General features: G+C 45.9%; 1 protein-coding gene across 2 annotated transcripts in view; it reads right to left on the reverse strand.

Annotated features, from left to right (window-relative positions):
- The window catches only part of TCF7L1 (transcription factor 7 like 1), a 219838-nt gene extending 203302 nt beyond the window's left edge, over window positions 1-16536 (reverse strand). The window contains exons 1-3 of one of the 2 annotated variants that reach the window (XM_027846145.1): window positions 16246-16536; window positions 15970-16033; window positions 15463-15590 (exon numbers count right to left, since the gene is read on the reverse strand). In XM_027846145.1, coding sequence (XP_027701946.1) covers window positions 15463-15590; window positions 15970-16033; window positions 16246-16536 — 483 coding nt within the window. The remainder of the gene's footprint in view (window positions 1-15462; window positions 15591-15969; window positions 16034-16245) is intronic. The other variant, XM_027846147.1, reaches the window with a different exon arrangement.
- Window positions 16537-16558: the final 22 nt, after the last annotated feature.

A 16558-nucleotide genomic window follows, 5' to 3' on the forward strand; every position in this document is an offset into this window, starting at 1 on the left:
ACACCTCATGGTAAACCTTTAGTCCAGCACCTCCCTACTAAGATGAGGGAGGTAGGGTTCTTTATCAATCTTCTGCTAGTTAGATAGTCAATAGGCATTGATTAAATATCTGCTATGTTCCAGGTTGGGCAGCTAGGTAGTACAGTGGATAGAGCGCTGGGCCTGAAGTTAGGAAGACCTGAGTTGAAATCCTGCCTCAAATACTTCCTAACTGTGTGACTATGGGCAAGTCACTTTGCCCTGTTTGCCTCAGTTTCCTCATCTGTAAAATGAACTGGAGAAGGAAATGGCAAACTACTCCAGTATCTTTGCCAAGAAAACCCCAAATGGGGTCATGAAGAGTCAGACATCATGACTGAAACAACTCAACAACAACAACAAAAATGTTTTAGGCACTGTGCTAAGCACTGTTACAAAGAGGGAAAAAGCAGTCTCTGCCACAAATAAGATAAAAGAAAAGAAAAGAAAACTAGATCCACGCATTGACCTGAGTTCTGACTAAATATTGTTTGGAATTTTGTTGTTATTGTTATTTCTTAATTCTCACTTAAGTAGGTGACTGGGGGAGGTACTAAATTAACTTCTTCAATTCCTCACTTTAAAATGTAGTGATTGTTAGAGAGACAGACTAAGAGAAGGCTCAAATAAGAGGGGTTCATTTCTCTGTGCAGAGGTAGATCACCCATTTCTATCACATTATTTTTGAAGGCTTTCTTATGGGCATAACGTGAATGACAAATAATATTATAGTTTGCTAAGCTAAAAATAACAATAGTTCATATATGAACTATATACGTCAAATATGTAGTGCATATATAAACAGAGTACAGTCACTGAGACTTGAGGGACAGCGTGTGTGTGTGTGTGTGTGTGTGTGTGTGTGAATGGGGGAGAGAGAAAGAGAGAGAGAGCTGCACAGAAATACGAAGAAAAAAAGGAGACAGAACTTTCTTCAGGACTCTGAGGCTTGGGAGAATATCTATGTCAAATTTCTTTAAGAGAAAATGGCAGAAGAAGGAAGAGGGTATGGAGTAAGGACCTGAAAAGAAAGACAGGAACCAAGAGCTGGCAAGGTGAGAAAGAAAGGGTCAGCAAAATAAATTAGTTACTAAAAGAAACTGGTGAAGAAGCAAATAAAAGGATAAGTCGAAAGGAAACAGAAATAAGTATAGCTAGAAAGTTGCTAAGCCAAGGAAAAGAAAATTCAAGGTGGCTATGAAGTTGTTAAGAGATAACCAAAAACTATCAAGCTAGTAAGAAGGTTATTCAGGAAGTATTGTTAACCAGCTTCCATCCACACACACACACACAGTTAAAGATGGAGAATCTCAATTATGACGAACAGAAGGAATCCTACAGTGAGGCATTGCTTGCACAATGCTTAGAAGTGAAGACTTGATTCCAACTGCTAGCATCTCCATTGATCAGGAAGCTTAGGAGCAGAGGTGGTGACTTGCCCTAATCCTAAATGTGCAAAGTGTCAGAACTGAGACTCAAACCCAGGTGGTTCTGCCTCCACAACTAGGATTCTTCCACTGAAAGCAGTCAAAGATGGCCAATACTAACTCAAAGATAGCATTAAGCAAACGATACTTGTATACTCGGTTTTCAAGAACTTTTCGTTTTTTGCCAACAACCAAACCAATCCTTTTCCAACCCAGAGGGGTAAGAATTCTAAGTGGATGAACTCTAGTATGGGAAGAGCGATAAGACTTGCTCCACTTAGTCTCAGAAGTGCAGACCCAGAAGCAATGGGTAGAAGTTAGCCAAAGATATTTCCACTCTATGCAAAGAAAAGCATTTAATACTTGCAGCTCTTCAACCGATGTCCAGGTGGCCTAAGGAAGTAGCAGGTTTCCCCTGGATAGAGGCTGTCAAGCACGTCAAGCAAAGGTTGGATGGATGACCAGTTCTTAGGGACGGTGGACAGAAAATACTTGCTCAAGGTATGATATAGTCTAGAGAGCTTCTGAAGTCCATTCCAACTCTGAAAAGTATATGATGCCGACTCTCTTCTTATAAAAACACACACACACACACACACACACACACAGATATGGTGTTTACTTATGGTAGTGACAACGACATAAAGGAAATAATACTGGATTCTAAGTTAGAAAAGCCAGCTCCAGCACTTATTAGCCATGTGACAGTGGGCAAATGACTCAACGTCTCTGGGCCTCCAATTCCTCATCAGTAAACCAAGGAGGTGGAACTCTGATCTCAGTGCAAGCAACATCCATTTACAGATGAGAACACAGACGCCTAGAGTGGTTAAGTGACTTCCTCAGGGTCACAAAGCAGGGACCAATATGTTAAAAGGTAAAATCACGAGGCATGTTCTCTACCATCAAAATTATGAGGAAGAAATAGAGGAGGCCCATGATTTATAAAAAGGCTGTGTTCCAAAGGCCTATTTGTAAATCAATTAGTTGGAGCTCTGAGGTATTTTCCCACAGAAACAATGCTATAAATGGCAGTGAGGTTTCCAGGCCTGCCCACACAAAGTCTAGCTTAACCCATAACATCCCCACTAGGAACATTTCAACTGTACCTCACTTCTAGTCACATGACTCCAACAGGTCTGGGTTCCAACTGAGGCTGCCAGGAAGCCACTAGCATGATGGAAAGAACAGTGTTTGGGGTCAAAAGAACTGGGGTTCAAAAGTCAACTGTAATGATGCTTTAAATTCTTCCTCCACAACCAAGAAAATGGCTTTCCTGCTCTGCGCTTGAATTTCTTCACCCAGAAAACAAAGGGGTTGGACTGTCTGACCTAGAAGCCCTCCTTCCTCCAAGCCCCCAGGAAGTAAAGAGAGTAGATAATTCCTAGTGGGATGATTTGTTAAAATAAGAGAAGGGCATTAACTGCTTGATGCATCTACATCTGCATAAGAGAAAGTAGCTTCTTAGATCATTGCTCCTCCACTCTCTGAATTTCAGAACAAAAGGTAAATTCCCCTTTCCACCCCACCCTACATCCACTCCAAAAGCCTCAATAGTTAGTCAAGAAGATATATGAAGCACTCACTAGATGCCAGCACCTCGCTAAGCACAGGAAGTACAAAGAGAGCTAGATGGTGCAGTGGAGTCGGGAAGACTGATGTTCCCCAGTTCAAATCCGGCCTCAGACATTTACTAGTTGTGTGACCCCGGGCAAGTCCCTTAACCCTGTTTGCCTCAGTTTCCTCATCTGTCAAATGAGCTGGAGAAGGAAATGACAAACCACTCCAGTATCTTTGCCAAGAAGACCCCAAATGGGATTCTGAAGAGTTGGACGTGACCAAAATATTGTCCCTTCCCCCAAGTAGCTCACATTCAAATAGCAAAGACAATATGAAGGGGACAGCTAGGTGGCGCAGTGGATAGAGCACCGGCCCTGTGGTCAGGAGGACCTGAGTTCAAATTCGGCTTCAGACCAAACACTTGACACTTACTAGCTGTGTGACCCTGGGCAAGTAACTTAACCCCAATTGCCTAAAAAAAAAAAAAAAAAAAAGACAATATGTAAATAACTAGGTATTTAGATATGGGGGAGGCGATGGGAAAGAGAGGAGAGGGGGAGACAGGAAAGAGAAGAGGGGGAGGGGAGAGAGAGACAGAGAAAGAGAGAGAAAGTAATCTGAGCAGGTGGTGGGAAGACACCAGCAATTAGGGACATAGCCTACATTTTCTCCACATCTTTTTTAATACAGCAAAAATGAGAAATGACACCCCACAAAACAGTTTACAACAATGGAGAAGGCTTGGCATGATACCCACCAAAGACTGTTCACTATTCATCCAAAGAACACTTCTATAGGTCAAAGTGGGAGGATACCAAATAGAGGCAAACTGGAACAGATCTGCCATTGTTCCGTTAAAGATCTATTCCCATCACCAGCTTCAGGAGGACAATGGCATTTGGTCCCCCAGCACCTTCATGCCTGATTTGCTATAGGTCATGGAAGTGGAACTTAGAAAGATAAAGCCAGAAAGAGCAGGTGGGCGAGAACCCAACAGAATAAAATCTTTGCTTTTCTTCAAGTATCTCAGAGAAACAACTATGAGGTGGGGTCCCCCCCAACAGACTGAGAACTTGGGCCTTTTGCACAGTGCTTAGCACATTTGCCATTTGAAAGATCAATTAGCCTTCAAATAGATGCTTCCAGTCTTTCTGAAGGGTTTTCAACAGCTAGTTCTGGGAAATGTCTATTCTGCTCATATTTTCAAACTTCAAAGCTTTTTTTTAAAATTAAATTTCTAATGACTTACAGTTTTAGAAATCTGCTTTGCAACCTTCAAAACAATTTACTTAAAAGACAGTTCCTTTGATATTGCAAAATGGTCAACAGGCCTCATCAGTTCTCAAAGAGAAAAGAGCTGATTTCTCCATAAAATGCCTGGGGGTTACATATGGAACCATTATTGACTTTAACCGTGGTAAATTCCATAAGAATGTCTTTTTCTAAGTCTATATCCAAGTCAATGACAACAGAAAGTAAGCACCTTGAAGGCAGAAATTCAGAAGCTCACAGTAAAAGCTTAATTCATGCTAGTTGAACTGAATCCAATAGAGACCTCCTTCTAAGCAGAAATCGCATTCATGTTGTAGTTCAGTCGTGTCTGACTCTCTATGTCCCCATTTCGGGTTTTCTTGGCAGAGACATTGGAGTGGCTTTCCATTTCCTTCTCCAGCTCATGTTACAGATGAGGAAACTGAGGTAAATTGGGTTAAGTGACTTGTCTAGGGTCACATAGCTAGTAAGTGTCTGAGGCTGGATTTGAATTCAGGTCTTCCTGACTCCAGGCCCAGAGCTCTATCCACTGTGCCACCTCAATGCCCTCTAAGTAGAAAAGGAAGATATAAAGATGAGTGTCATCAATGGATACCAGCCATTCAACTCTCAGCTCCCAAGTTCCCTACCAGGGTGGGGAACCTGCGGCCTCGAGGCTACATTCGGGCCCTCTAGGTCCTCAAATACAGCTCTTGGACTGAATCTAAACTGCACAGAACAAATCCCCTTAATAAAAGGATTTGTTATGTAAAACTTGGACTCAGTCAAAAGGCAGTAGCCAAGGACCTAGAAGGCCACATGTGGCCTCGAGGCCGCAGGGTCCCCACCCTTGTGACTGTACATACTACCATCCACCACCAAATTGTCTTCTTCATACTCATAAACATGGCAGTCTTTGTCAAATGCTTTGCCAAAATACATGTAAGCTCTAGCTTCAGCACTGCCCCCATTTATCTGTCTAGGAACAGTAATTCTTTCAAAATAGAAAAGAGAGTTGGACATGAACCCATCTTGGTTTCTTCATAAACAGTATCATTCCTTCTGTTTCTAAATATTCATCATGTTAACAACTGGCCAGAAATCCAAGTCAAACTCATTCAATGGTCCCGGGTACTCAGTGTCATCTTCCCCTTTTAAAAAATGAGATTTTCCTTCTCCAGGACTGTAGGACTACAGCTAGGCAGTGCAGTGGTCAGAGCACTGGGCCTGCAGTCAGGAAAATGAGCTCAAATCTGACCTCAGACACTTACTAGCTAGCTGTGTGACTCTGGGCAAGTCACTGAACCTCTCTGTCTGCCTCAGTTTCTTCAACTGTAAAATGGGGATAATAAAAGCACCTCTGTCACAGGGTTGCTCAAATGAGATATTTGTAAAACACTTAGCCAGTGCCTGGCACATCATAGGTGCTTTATAAAAGCTAGTGCTCTTCCCTTCCCCCTCCTTTCTCCATGCTCATTCACTGATAGTCGATTGTTATTCACTTCCAAAGCTTATTTCAGAATCCCAGGTTGAAGTTCATCTGGTGACTCAAAGTCACAGGGCAGGCCAAGGTGAGATCTCTCATAATCTCTCTCTGCTTATCTTGGGTATCAATGCCTTTCTCTTGGCCAATTTTGTTCTGTCCTTTCCAGTCCAAGGATCTTGCTGCTCCTGGGTAGTAATTGCCTTCTTGTTAAATTGGGTGTATGTGGAGGGCTATTTACATATTGGCTCCACCAATAGAATGGGAACTCCTTGAGGGAAGGGCCAGAATTTTCATCTTTCTTTATATCCCCATTTCCCAACCCAGTGCCTGGCGCACAATGCTGGGGGACTGAAGAATTGGGTAAAATTCCTTCCTAAAATTTCACTCCTATCTGGGCTCTCTAGAGCAACAAGCCACGGGCAGATGTCCGGTGGGCAAACTCACATCCCAATGGACCCTTCTTTCCCCAAGGGCTTCCCCTGTACTTCCTCACTAGTTTAGGTGGACACCCTCCCCCACGCCAGCCTCAGTCAGCCCTCCCACCGGGGGAGCTTCTCCCACTCCCCCTAGATTCATCCCCGAAAGAGGAGGCACAATTATGAGTTCCTGACCGTGGAGCTGGAGGGACCTCAGGGGTCTATCCATCCAGTCTAACTGTCATTTTACAGATAAGTAAAATGAGGCCTGGAGAGGTGACTTCTCCAAGGTCACTCAAGTTGGGTCAGCAAGTTCCAGTATTTTCCAGTCCCATCCCTCACTTGTCTTCTGAAATTCACCCTGCCCTCTATTAACACTCTTCATCATTAACATCTTCATCACCACCACCCACTACCCTTCAAGACACATTTCCTCTTTCCTTCATGATGGGAGCAATAGGATGTAAGACTGTTGGAATTGGAAATGGAGCTGAATGAGGCCTCAAATTCTGTTTCCCAATGTATTACATGTACTGAATATAGTCTTTGGTGAGTCGTTTAAACTCAGCCTCAGTTTCCCCATCCGCAAAATGGAAGGTCTGTCAATAAATGACCTGTTAAGTCCTTCAGGGGCTCCCCACAGTCTCCCAAAATCAAATAGACTCCTTAGTTTGGCATTCAAGGCCCTCCACAATCTCAATCCAGCCTACCTTATCTCATAATGCATTTTGTCCCTCCAGCCCCCCTCCAAGTACTTTGGGCTGTGAGTAAATACAATATTCTCCCTTGAGGTCTGTTTTTTTCCACATTCCAATTTTCTACCTTGATCACTATTTTTAATTAATTAATCTAAAGGCCCTATTATCAATATCCTCACTGTAGCTTTTTTTTTTTAATTAGGCTATGATGGATGGTTTGGAGTGCACATTTCTTTCTAATAAATTAATCATATGGAACAATTTTTATCCTTCATGGCACAGGGGAAAGAGCACCAACGCTGGAGTCAGATCCCAGCCCCCTCCCTCATTCCTGCTGCTAGGTAGCTGTGAGACCTTGGACAAGTCATTTTACTTCCTTCAAGTTAAGGGCTTCAGGTTCCTCATCTGTGAAATGAAGGGACTGGAGAAGACGACTTAGAAAGTCTAGTCCAGCTGTACAGCTATGATCCTTTGTTCCTAAATTATCTACCCCCGCCTCAGCTTTAGAAAGAATGGAATAATTCATTTTTAGTTCACATTTCTCCTTTCCAGGCTAGCTTCTCCTTCAGCTCTCCTCCACTGGACTTACCTTCTCTCTAAGCTACAAGTTCTTAACCTAGAATCTACTGATTTTTTAAAAAAATATTTTCATTATTAAATTAAATTTAAAATAAACTATTTGATTAAGTTAAATTTAAAATAAAATAAAATATTCTGATAACTGTATTTCAATACAACTATTTTCCTTTGTAATCTTATGTATTTTTATTTTATGCATTTAAAAACATGATTCTTTATTATACACAGTAACAGCAACATTGTGCAACGTCTAACTTTGATACACTTGGCTCTTCTTAGCAATGCAAGGATCTAAGACAACTCCAAAAGACTCATGATGGGAAATGTTATGCACATCCAGAAAAAGAACTATGGAGTCTGAATGCAGATCAAAGCACACTATTAGCCCTTTTTTTGTTTGTTTCTTCTTTCTCATGGTTCCTCTCATTGGTTCTTTACCTCTCATTGGCTTCTTTACAACATGACCAATATGAAAATATGTTTAATTTGAAAGTGTATGTACAGCCTATATCAGAATTGCACGCCATCTTGGGGAGGGGGGAGGGGAAGCAGGGGGAGAAAATTTAGAACCCAAAATCTTATAGAAGTGAATGCCAAAAACTAAAAATTAATTTGAAAAAAACAAACCCATAATTCTTAGAAGGGGTCCACAGGTTTCAGACTGCCCAAGAGACCCAAGACAAAAAAAAAAAAAAAAAAAAAGGTGAGGAACCCTTGCCCTACACAGAGGCCTTTGTAACTTTCCCATTCTTGTCAAGGGCATCACCTTCTATCTACCCAGGCTCATACCATCAGAGTCACCTTCGCTTTCCATCTCCCCCACCCCACTCTGCCCCATCGCCAATCAACTGCCAAGTCTTGCCAGATTCCACCCGTACAGACTATGTCACATCTGGGCCCTGTCTCCACTCACGCTGCTAGCCACACTCATTCCAGACCCCCATCACATGGACTAATCCAGCGGCAGCTTCCTTCACTTCCAGTCTCCAGCCTCTTCTAGCTCTAAATCATCCTTATCACTGCCGCCAAACGGAACAAATGTTCCTACAGCACAGGTCTGACCTTGTCACTCCCCCAGCTCAAGAAGCTTCAGCTGCTCCCTCTTGCCTCTAGGGGAAGGAAGATACAAACTTCTCTGGCATTTAATCAATCAGTAATTCAACTGACCAATTAATTTATCAATCAATTAATTTAAAAACTTGATCAATCAAATTATTAAGTTCCTCCTATGTGTCTGGGACAAAATCCTACATAATTTGTCTCCAACCTATCTTTCTGAACTTATTTTTTAATTAGTCTCTCATCCATTATACAGTTTAACCAAAATGACTGACTTACTGTTCCCTGCACCCTCCTCTGTGTCTCCTTTCACATAGGCTGCTGGTTCCTAGGCCTGAAATACCCTCTTTTCTCTTGGAATCTCTGGCTCAATTCAAGGCTCAACTCAAGTGTTACCTACTGGAAGCTTTTCCTGATCTCCCCACCACCACCACTACCAATTATTTGGTATATTCTTTGTACATAGTGTGCTTTTCTGCAATATTGTGGTCTTTTCTACAAGAGTTGAAAAGGGGAAGGACTGACTGCATTTTGGCTTTTGTATCCCCAGGACCTTGCACAGGGTCTGGTATATAGTAGGTGTTTAATACATGCTTGTTATCCAGCCAAATTGAAGAATAAAGCCATACTATCACCTCCATATTTCTCTCTCTCTCTCTCTGGATCGAACCACAGCTCCATACCAACCCAAAAGAAGGAAAAGGGATTTAAAGCTCAAGGAACAGTCCCGCCCCTAACCATACCTTCACCTAAAAGATGGCTGAAGTACAAGAACCCCAACTTCTCCAGCAATCTGGGCAGGGATTCTCCCTGTAGGCCATTCCATGTAAAGGTCCCACATTAAACCCAGAGTTATATTTGGAGTGAAGTGGAAGCAATGATATATTTAGACTTTTAAAAAAACAGTTAGAGTACGAGAATTTTCCCCAAAGTAGTTTGTTTATACAAGGCTGAGAGAAAAGGCTTCCCTTGGCTCCAGAGCACATCTGTACACGCGACCTCAAAGGTGGGGCCTCCTGGGCCACAGAAATCCTCAATAAACAGCAGCTCTGGAAGAACTTCTACTTGGGTTTCTTTCTGTCAAATGACAGAAGGGTGTGTTTCAGGTGCCGGCCCAGAATTCTTTAAATAGGGACTATTCTACAGAAATCCATAATACAACAATCCATCTTTGAGCTAAATGATTCACAAAGTCCCTCCACCAATGCAGATCACCACCCTTCAAACACCACCCATCCTTTGCCACTTTTGTCCAGATCTTCCTACACTGGGTCCAATCTACAGTGAGGCCTTCCTCAAGTTCTCTCGACATCCCATGGGTACCCACAGTCCACCAGCTATCTATCACTATCACCACATGACCAACCCACCTTCCTTTTTGGTCACACATTTCCTTCAGAACCTTTTTTAATCCAGCTTATCTTTTTAATACCGATATTCTCACAAACAGCAGTGCTTTTAAAGCTACAAGCTGCATTTATTATCTATTTAAAAGGCAAAGCAGGTCATATATAACAGATTCTCAGTTTCACATACAACGTTCTTTTGTTTTCCACTGTATTTGGAAACATTCATTTTATTTGCTAAGTTCAGAATAAATTTTTTTTTAAAAATAAATAACACTAACATGTAGAGCCTCAGACTAGTCAGAGGATGACGGAATATGCCTGTCTGTCATTTGCATGGTAGGTACGGGAGGGCTCAGGAATACAAAAAGGCAAGAGATAACAGCTGTCCCTGACTTTGAAAAACTGATTAGGTTTGTTCTGGAAAAAGACCCCGGCGTTTACAAAGCGCTCTATGTGCTTGCCCACATCACCAAGGATTTATTAGGTAACCACTTTGTGCCAGGTAGTGTGTTCCAGGTTCTGTGCTAGGTGCCTGCAGAGGAATATAAAAATAAGAGAGTCCTTGCCATAATATAGGGTCATTCTGGGGCAGCTAGGTGGCGTAGTGGATAGAGCACCAGCCCTGAAGTCAGGAGGACCCAAGTTCAAATCTGCCCTCTGACACATGCTAGCGGCGTCATCCTGGGGCAACTCACTTAACCTTGTTTGCCTCAGTTTCCTCATCTGGAAAAAGAGCTGCAGAAGGAAATAGCAAACTACTCCAGTACCTCTGCCAAGAAAACCTCCCACAAGGTCACAAAAGAGTCAGACAAAACTGAAAAAACAACTAATTTACTTCACTTCTATCCTAGTCTCCAGCAACAGCTGTAAATTTAGCAGGTCCTGAGTTACTAATTTTACTATACAGTGAGGCTCTTCTTGACAGAATTTCTCAAGTTTCTAAACCAAGGGGGCACTTAAATAGTTGAATTATTGTAAGGCATCTGTAGGATGTGAGCCGTAAGAACTGGAAGGGACCTTTGCCACCACCACATCCATTTTCTTCAATTCACAGATGAGGAAACTGAGTCAGGCCTAGATTATAGATCTCCTGGCTCCAAATCCAGCATTCTTTTCTATTGTATCAAGCTACCTTTTACTTTCTTCATTGAGGAACCCTGCTGTGCACAGGTGAAAGCAATGTTAACAATATATAACTGGGTCTCAAAATGAGGTGTGGATAGTAAGTATGGTAAGAGGTCAGAGTAAAGACAGATCATCCTTGAGTGATGAAGGAGGGAGCAGCTTCAGGGGCCAACCTAGGTTTTGGATTCTGACTCTGTCCCTCAGTGAGTTAGCTAGCCACACTAATTTTGTATCACTTACGAATTTCACCTTGTATCTATTCCATATCTACCTATATTGGCCACCACATTAGATCATAAGCTCCTTAAGGGCCGAGACCGTTTTTTTCGTTTTTATTTTTTTTGATGCCCTGAAGTACACAATAACGTCGTACCAAGCACTGTTGGCATTTAATAAACGCTTGTTAATTGATTCTTACATATACCTCTACAAATTCACATCTGGGTGGTTGGTCTCTGCCTCCTCTTCCCACTCCAGTCTTTGCTCTGTGCTGCCAAATTAATCTTCTTAATCTGCATTTCATCTCTGGGAGTTTTCACTGGCCATCCTCCATGACTGCAGGCTACCCCCATACCTGGAATTCTCTCCCTCCTCACCTCTGCCTTCTGGTTCTTCTGAGGACCAGCTACAATCCCACTTTGTGTAAGAAGACTTTCCTGATTCCCCTTAATGCTAGCTAATACTCTAAGCTCCTCTAGGGCAGGGAATCTTTTCTGTTTTGTCACTGTATCCCCAGCACCTAGCACATACTAGGTGCTTAATAAGTGTTCAACAACCGATTGATCTATGCCCTTATTCAAACCATTGACAGAAATGTTCCCTTTGCTAGGGAAGGGTGCTGACAGGGAAGCTCCTTAACACAATAGTGTAGAAGGCTCTCCCCAAGGCCGCTGGAAATCCTTACAAATCTCAAAGAGGGGACAAGGCAGAGAAATCACTTCAGGTGGAGCTGGAGATCAGCCAAGTTAGGTACTCAAAGATCCCAACCTACTAGCTAGTGACCTCGGCCATGGACAAGGGACCATTTTGGAGGCAGCCAAGTGGCCTAGGGACAGCATGATGGAAATGAGTCAGGAAAACCTGCATTTGAATTCTACCTCCATCACTTAACAGCCAGAACAGCCAGAACAAGAGACAACCTCTCTCAGCCCCAGTTTCTTCATCTGTAAAATGGGTACCTATCTCAAAAGGATGTTGTGAGAATGAAGCTTTGATGTGCTATTTAAAGATTAGCTACAGCTATACTTTTTTTTTTTAAAGCAGATGAATGATAAGATAACAGTGATGTATGTTTTTGAAGGACTAATCCAAAGCCTGGAAAGGGGCTGACCAGGAAATAAGTTAATTAAGGGAGGCAGCCCAATGTAATCAATAAGTGTCTACCAGTGAGTCAGAAGTGTTGGGTTCAAATCCTCCCTTTTTCTTTTTTTTCTTCTCCTGCCTTTTTTTTCATGACTTATTAGCTGCATGACCAAGGGCTAAGTCTCCTCGCTGACCTTTGTTTTCTCATCAACAAAATGGGAATGCTAATAGTACCTAATTCATAGGTTTGTCAGGAGGTTCAAACGAGAAGGCTTTGTAAACTTACCAGGGCTACTTAATCTCCCAATAGGGAGATTTTCCATCTTTACAACCCCTGCAGCTAATACAGCTCCTGGAACATACAGTAAGTAACAGGGCTTTGTTGAACCGAATGACAGCAATGACTTTGGCCTAGGCTGGTGGAAGTGAGAATGAAGAAAGGAGGCGAATCCAAGAGAGAATCGAAAGACACTCCCCCCAAAAAAATAAAAACAAACTCCACATACTTATAGTAGCAGTTGAATGGATACAGGACAGGAAGAGAGGTGGGAGGGTAGGAAGTCAAGGTAAAGGGTACAGTGCAAAAAGGGACTGTTCCAGGGCCTTCAGGTGCCATTAACTAAAATAAGGAAGTTAGGAGGAGAGCTGATTTGGGAGGGGAAGATGATAAGTTTTGATTTGTATTCATCCCAATTTGAAGTCATGGGATCACAGTACTAGAAATTTAGCAATGAAAGGTCCCTCAGAAACCACTGAGTCTAAACCTCCTGTCTTCCAGAAAAGTACAGAGGCAGAGAGAGGTTAAGTAATGTGTACAGGTCACATAAGTAGGCAGGAGCTGAACACCGATTCTGGCATCTACTATTCCAATGCTCTCCCCACCACACCATGAAAAAAAAATGACAATGGTCCACCAAGATCCCCCACCCCAAGAATAACACTTCAGGTTTCAAACTGATAAAAGCCCTTTGGAGTATGAATACATCAAGTGTCTTGTGGCTTGCAAGAGTAGAGAGGGCCTGGGTTTAAATCCTGGCTCTGCTAATTACTACCTGTGACAAGTGAAACCTCCTGGAGCCAGTTTCCTCATGGGTAAATGAAGGAGGGGGGGTGGGGCAAGGTCCTTTTCAACTCTAAATTTATGACCCCAAATTCCATAAACAAAATAACTCCAAAGAAAAGTGGCATCCGTTGCTGGCGTCTTACTGTACCATCCATCTTTCAGCAACTTTTTATTTTATTTTTTAAGAAAAGGCAACAACCAGGAGTCATATATCTGGCTTTTGTTTGAGAAATACCAGATACAGAGCTCTGTCCAGGGACAAAGGGGGAATCTGGACTCAGCTCTGATCGTTCAGCGCTATGTCAGTCACTTACTTGCCCATCAGGCTATAATGTGAAGTTGGATGTGAAGTATTTACTATTAGCCCCCAATTCACCCACCAGGCCCCTTCCCTGTTCTCCTCAACCACCCCACAGATCCTAAAGCCAATAGTTAGAAGTGGGAAGGGAGCCTTGGAGGCAACGGAGGTCAGCATCCTCATTTTACAGAAGGAAACTGAGGCACAGAGAGGTTAAGGACTTGCCCAGGATCACACAGCTGGTGTCTGAGACAGGATCTGAACTCAGGTCTTGCTAACTCGGAGCCCAGCACTCTCTCTACTGCCTCACCCACCTACACGTCAGAGAAATACTGGAAGGAGAAAAGCTGTGAGGTGCTTCTTACTCCTCACATAGTACAAGAGCCAACCTCATGGGACAAGGGTTTGAAATTGCAATGACAGACAGCAAAGACAGCCACTTCAGTACTGCTAACACCTAGCTCCGAGCCTGGCACAAAGTAGGCATTTTATAAAGGCTTGTTCAATTGAATTCAATGAGCAACATTCAAAGTTTCCATAAACTCAAGACCTCCCTACCCCCACCTTAAAAATCCCAGTGAAAGTGAGGAAGTTGGAGCTGAGAAAGAGACTGGGGCCCGCCAAGGTGTGAGCTCCAACAGCCAGGGGCCCCTCCTTGGGCTGAAGGCACCCGCGCCAGGAATCCAGGGCCAGCTCAGGAGCACAAAGAACCCTCCTCCTGGGGTCTGAGCCATTTGCAGAGAGGTGGATTTGGGCCCTAGGACTCCAGGAGTCCAGGGGTAAGCCACTGGCTCCTCTCCCCAGCTTGCACCCAGACCACAGCTCGGGCAATTTGCTTAATCACCTCTTTAAATGCCAATGATGAGGAGCCAGACAATGTAAGCCCATTAAGGGCTTGAAAGCGTCCGGACCCTTCACTTTAAATGAGAAAAGACCTGCAAACAAAAGCCCCCCCCCCCCAAACGCCAAGTTCCTCGACTCCCAGACCCACGCAGGGGGAGCGCCGGGTTCGCTGCCATTGTTTTCGCCATGGGAGTTGGGCTCAAGTTTTTTAAGCCTCCAGAAGGACCACAAGTGTTTGCTTTTTTAGCATGGGTGTGTTTAATAACCCTCCACAAGTAAGAAATAAAAAGTGTGTGCTTGGTGACCGGAAGGTGAGGGAAGGCCAACTTGCAGGCCAGCAGCAAGTTAGGGGGGTGAGTGAACCCGTTTCTGCAGCGGCGCCGCAGAACGCAGCAGGGCTCCTCTGACCGCAGCCCGGCTCCCGCAATAGACATTGCCGATCAGAAAGTTGGTTTTCCCAGAAGGGGCGGAGGGAGTGGGGAGACAAACCAACCATCGCCAGTCTACACTCGCGCCCGACTCTCAATCACACTTTTGTACAAACTCCTGAGAATTCCAGGGAGCAAAAAGACAAGCAGCCCCCGCCACCCTCCGCTGGCACAGGGCCGCTTGGTGCATCGGGATCCCCAAACTGCAGCCGGCCCCTAGGTGTGGGGCGGCTGTGGTAGGGGGACATGTCTCTCCTTAAGCTACCAGCATCCGCAGCCTAAGCCTGCTGAACCAGCAACACCGCGGCGGGGATGGAGGGGAGAAGCCGGAGCCCAGAGCTGGAACCCCAGCTTTGCCAAGTGCAGATCTGAGCAACTCTGCAAACTAGTCGTGCTGAGGACCCCAGCCAGGATCCGGCCCACCCCACCCCCTCCGAGCCCTCGGCTCCTCTCACTCTCCCCCTCTCCAGCAGGAAAGGCGAGCGAGCACAAACCGCCCTCAGCCCGGCACACGTTCCCTCCCCTCTCCCCCACCGCTGGGCCCCACTGCAGCCGCTTACCGTGCGGGCGCCGCTGGGGGACAGGGGTCCGTTGGGGAGGTAGGGGCTGCTCAGATCTGGGATCATCAGGAAGGGGTAGCCTGGGTAAGGAGGTCCCTTAAAGAAAGCTCCATCCTGGGGCCTCCTCACTGGAGGGGGGCAAGAAGGGAGAGCCGGAGTGAGGCAGGGCCAACTTGGAGGGAAAGGGGAGGGAGGCAGGGGCTGCGGGACTGCGAGGGCGCAAAGGCCAAGTACTCCCGCGGAAGGGTGCCTACCCCGGACCCTATCCGAAGTGAGAAGGGAGCGGGGGCAAGGACGAGGGACCGGGGCAAGGACTAGTCCGGGCCAGGCGGGTTAAGGGGAGGAGAGGAGAGCGGAGCAGCCAGGACGAGTGCGGGGCGGGGAGGGGGCTGGCCAGGGTCAAGGGGCCGAGAGGGCAGGGGAGCAGGAGAGGGAGAAGGTGAGGAGAGGGAGCCCCCGGAAGGAGCTGGTGTAGTGGGGCGGGGGCCGGACAGGGGGGCCACATACCTTCAGCGAAGTATTCCCGCGGCTTCTGGAAAGGGTCCCGGGGGGGCTGCGGGCGCCGCTCCGCCTGCGGAGGAGACACAAAGGCAGGCGCGGGGTGAGAGAGCGCGCGGGCCGGGACCGGGTGCCGGGTGCCGGGGTCCGGGAGAGCGAGGGTGGGATGGAGGGAGGAGAGGGTGACGGGCAGGGTCCGGGGAAGACAGGCAGGGAATCCGGGTGTAGCGGGCAGGGGGCGCGGGGAAAGCAGACCGGGGACCCGGGGAGGCGGGCCTGTTCTACCTCGGAGTCCGAGCTGCTGCTCTGGTTCTCCGACTCGTTGACCAGCGAAGACTTGACCTCGTCCAGGTCCCTCTGGGCCGAGGCGCTGTCGCTGCTCGGCTCCTGCTCCTCGCTGCCCTCGTCCTGAAAGGTGATGAGCTCGTCGTTGGCCCCGAGGTCATCGCCGCCGCCAGCCCCCCCGCTGCCGCTGCCGCCGCTTCCTCCTCCTCCGGCTCCGGCTCCGGCTCCGGCTCCGGCTCCCGCTCCGCCGCCGCTGCCCCCGCCGCCGCCGCCGCCGCCGAGCTGGGGCATGGTGGGGCCGGCCGGGTGGCCG

Source organism: Vombatus ursinus, unplaced genomic scaffold, assembly GCF_900497805.2.
Source record: "Vombatus ursinus unplaced genomic scaffold, bare-nosed wombat genome assembly UNPS02015066.1, whole genome shotgun sequence".
Lineage (NCBI taxonomy): Eukaryota > Metazoa > Chordata > Mammalia > Diprotodontia > Vombatidae > Vombatus > Vombatus ursinus.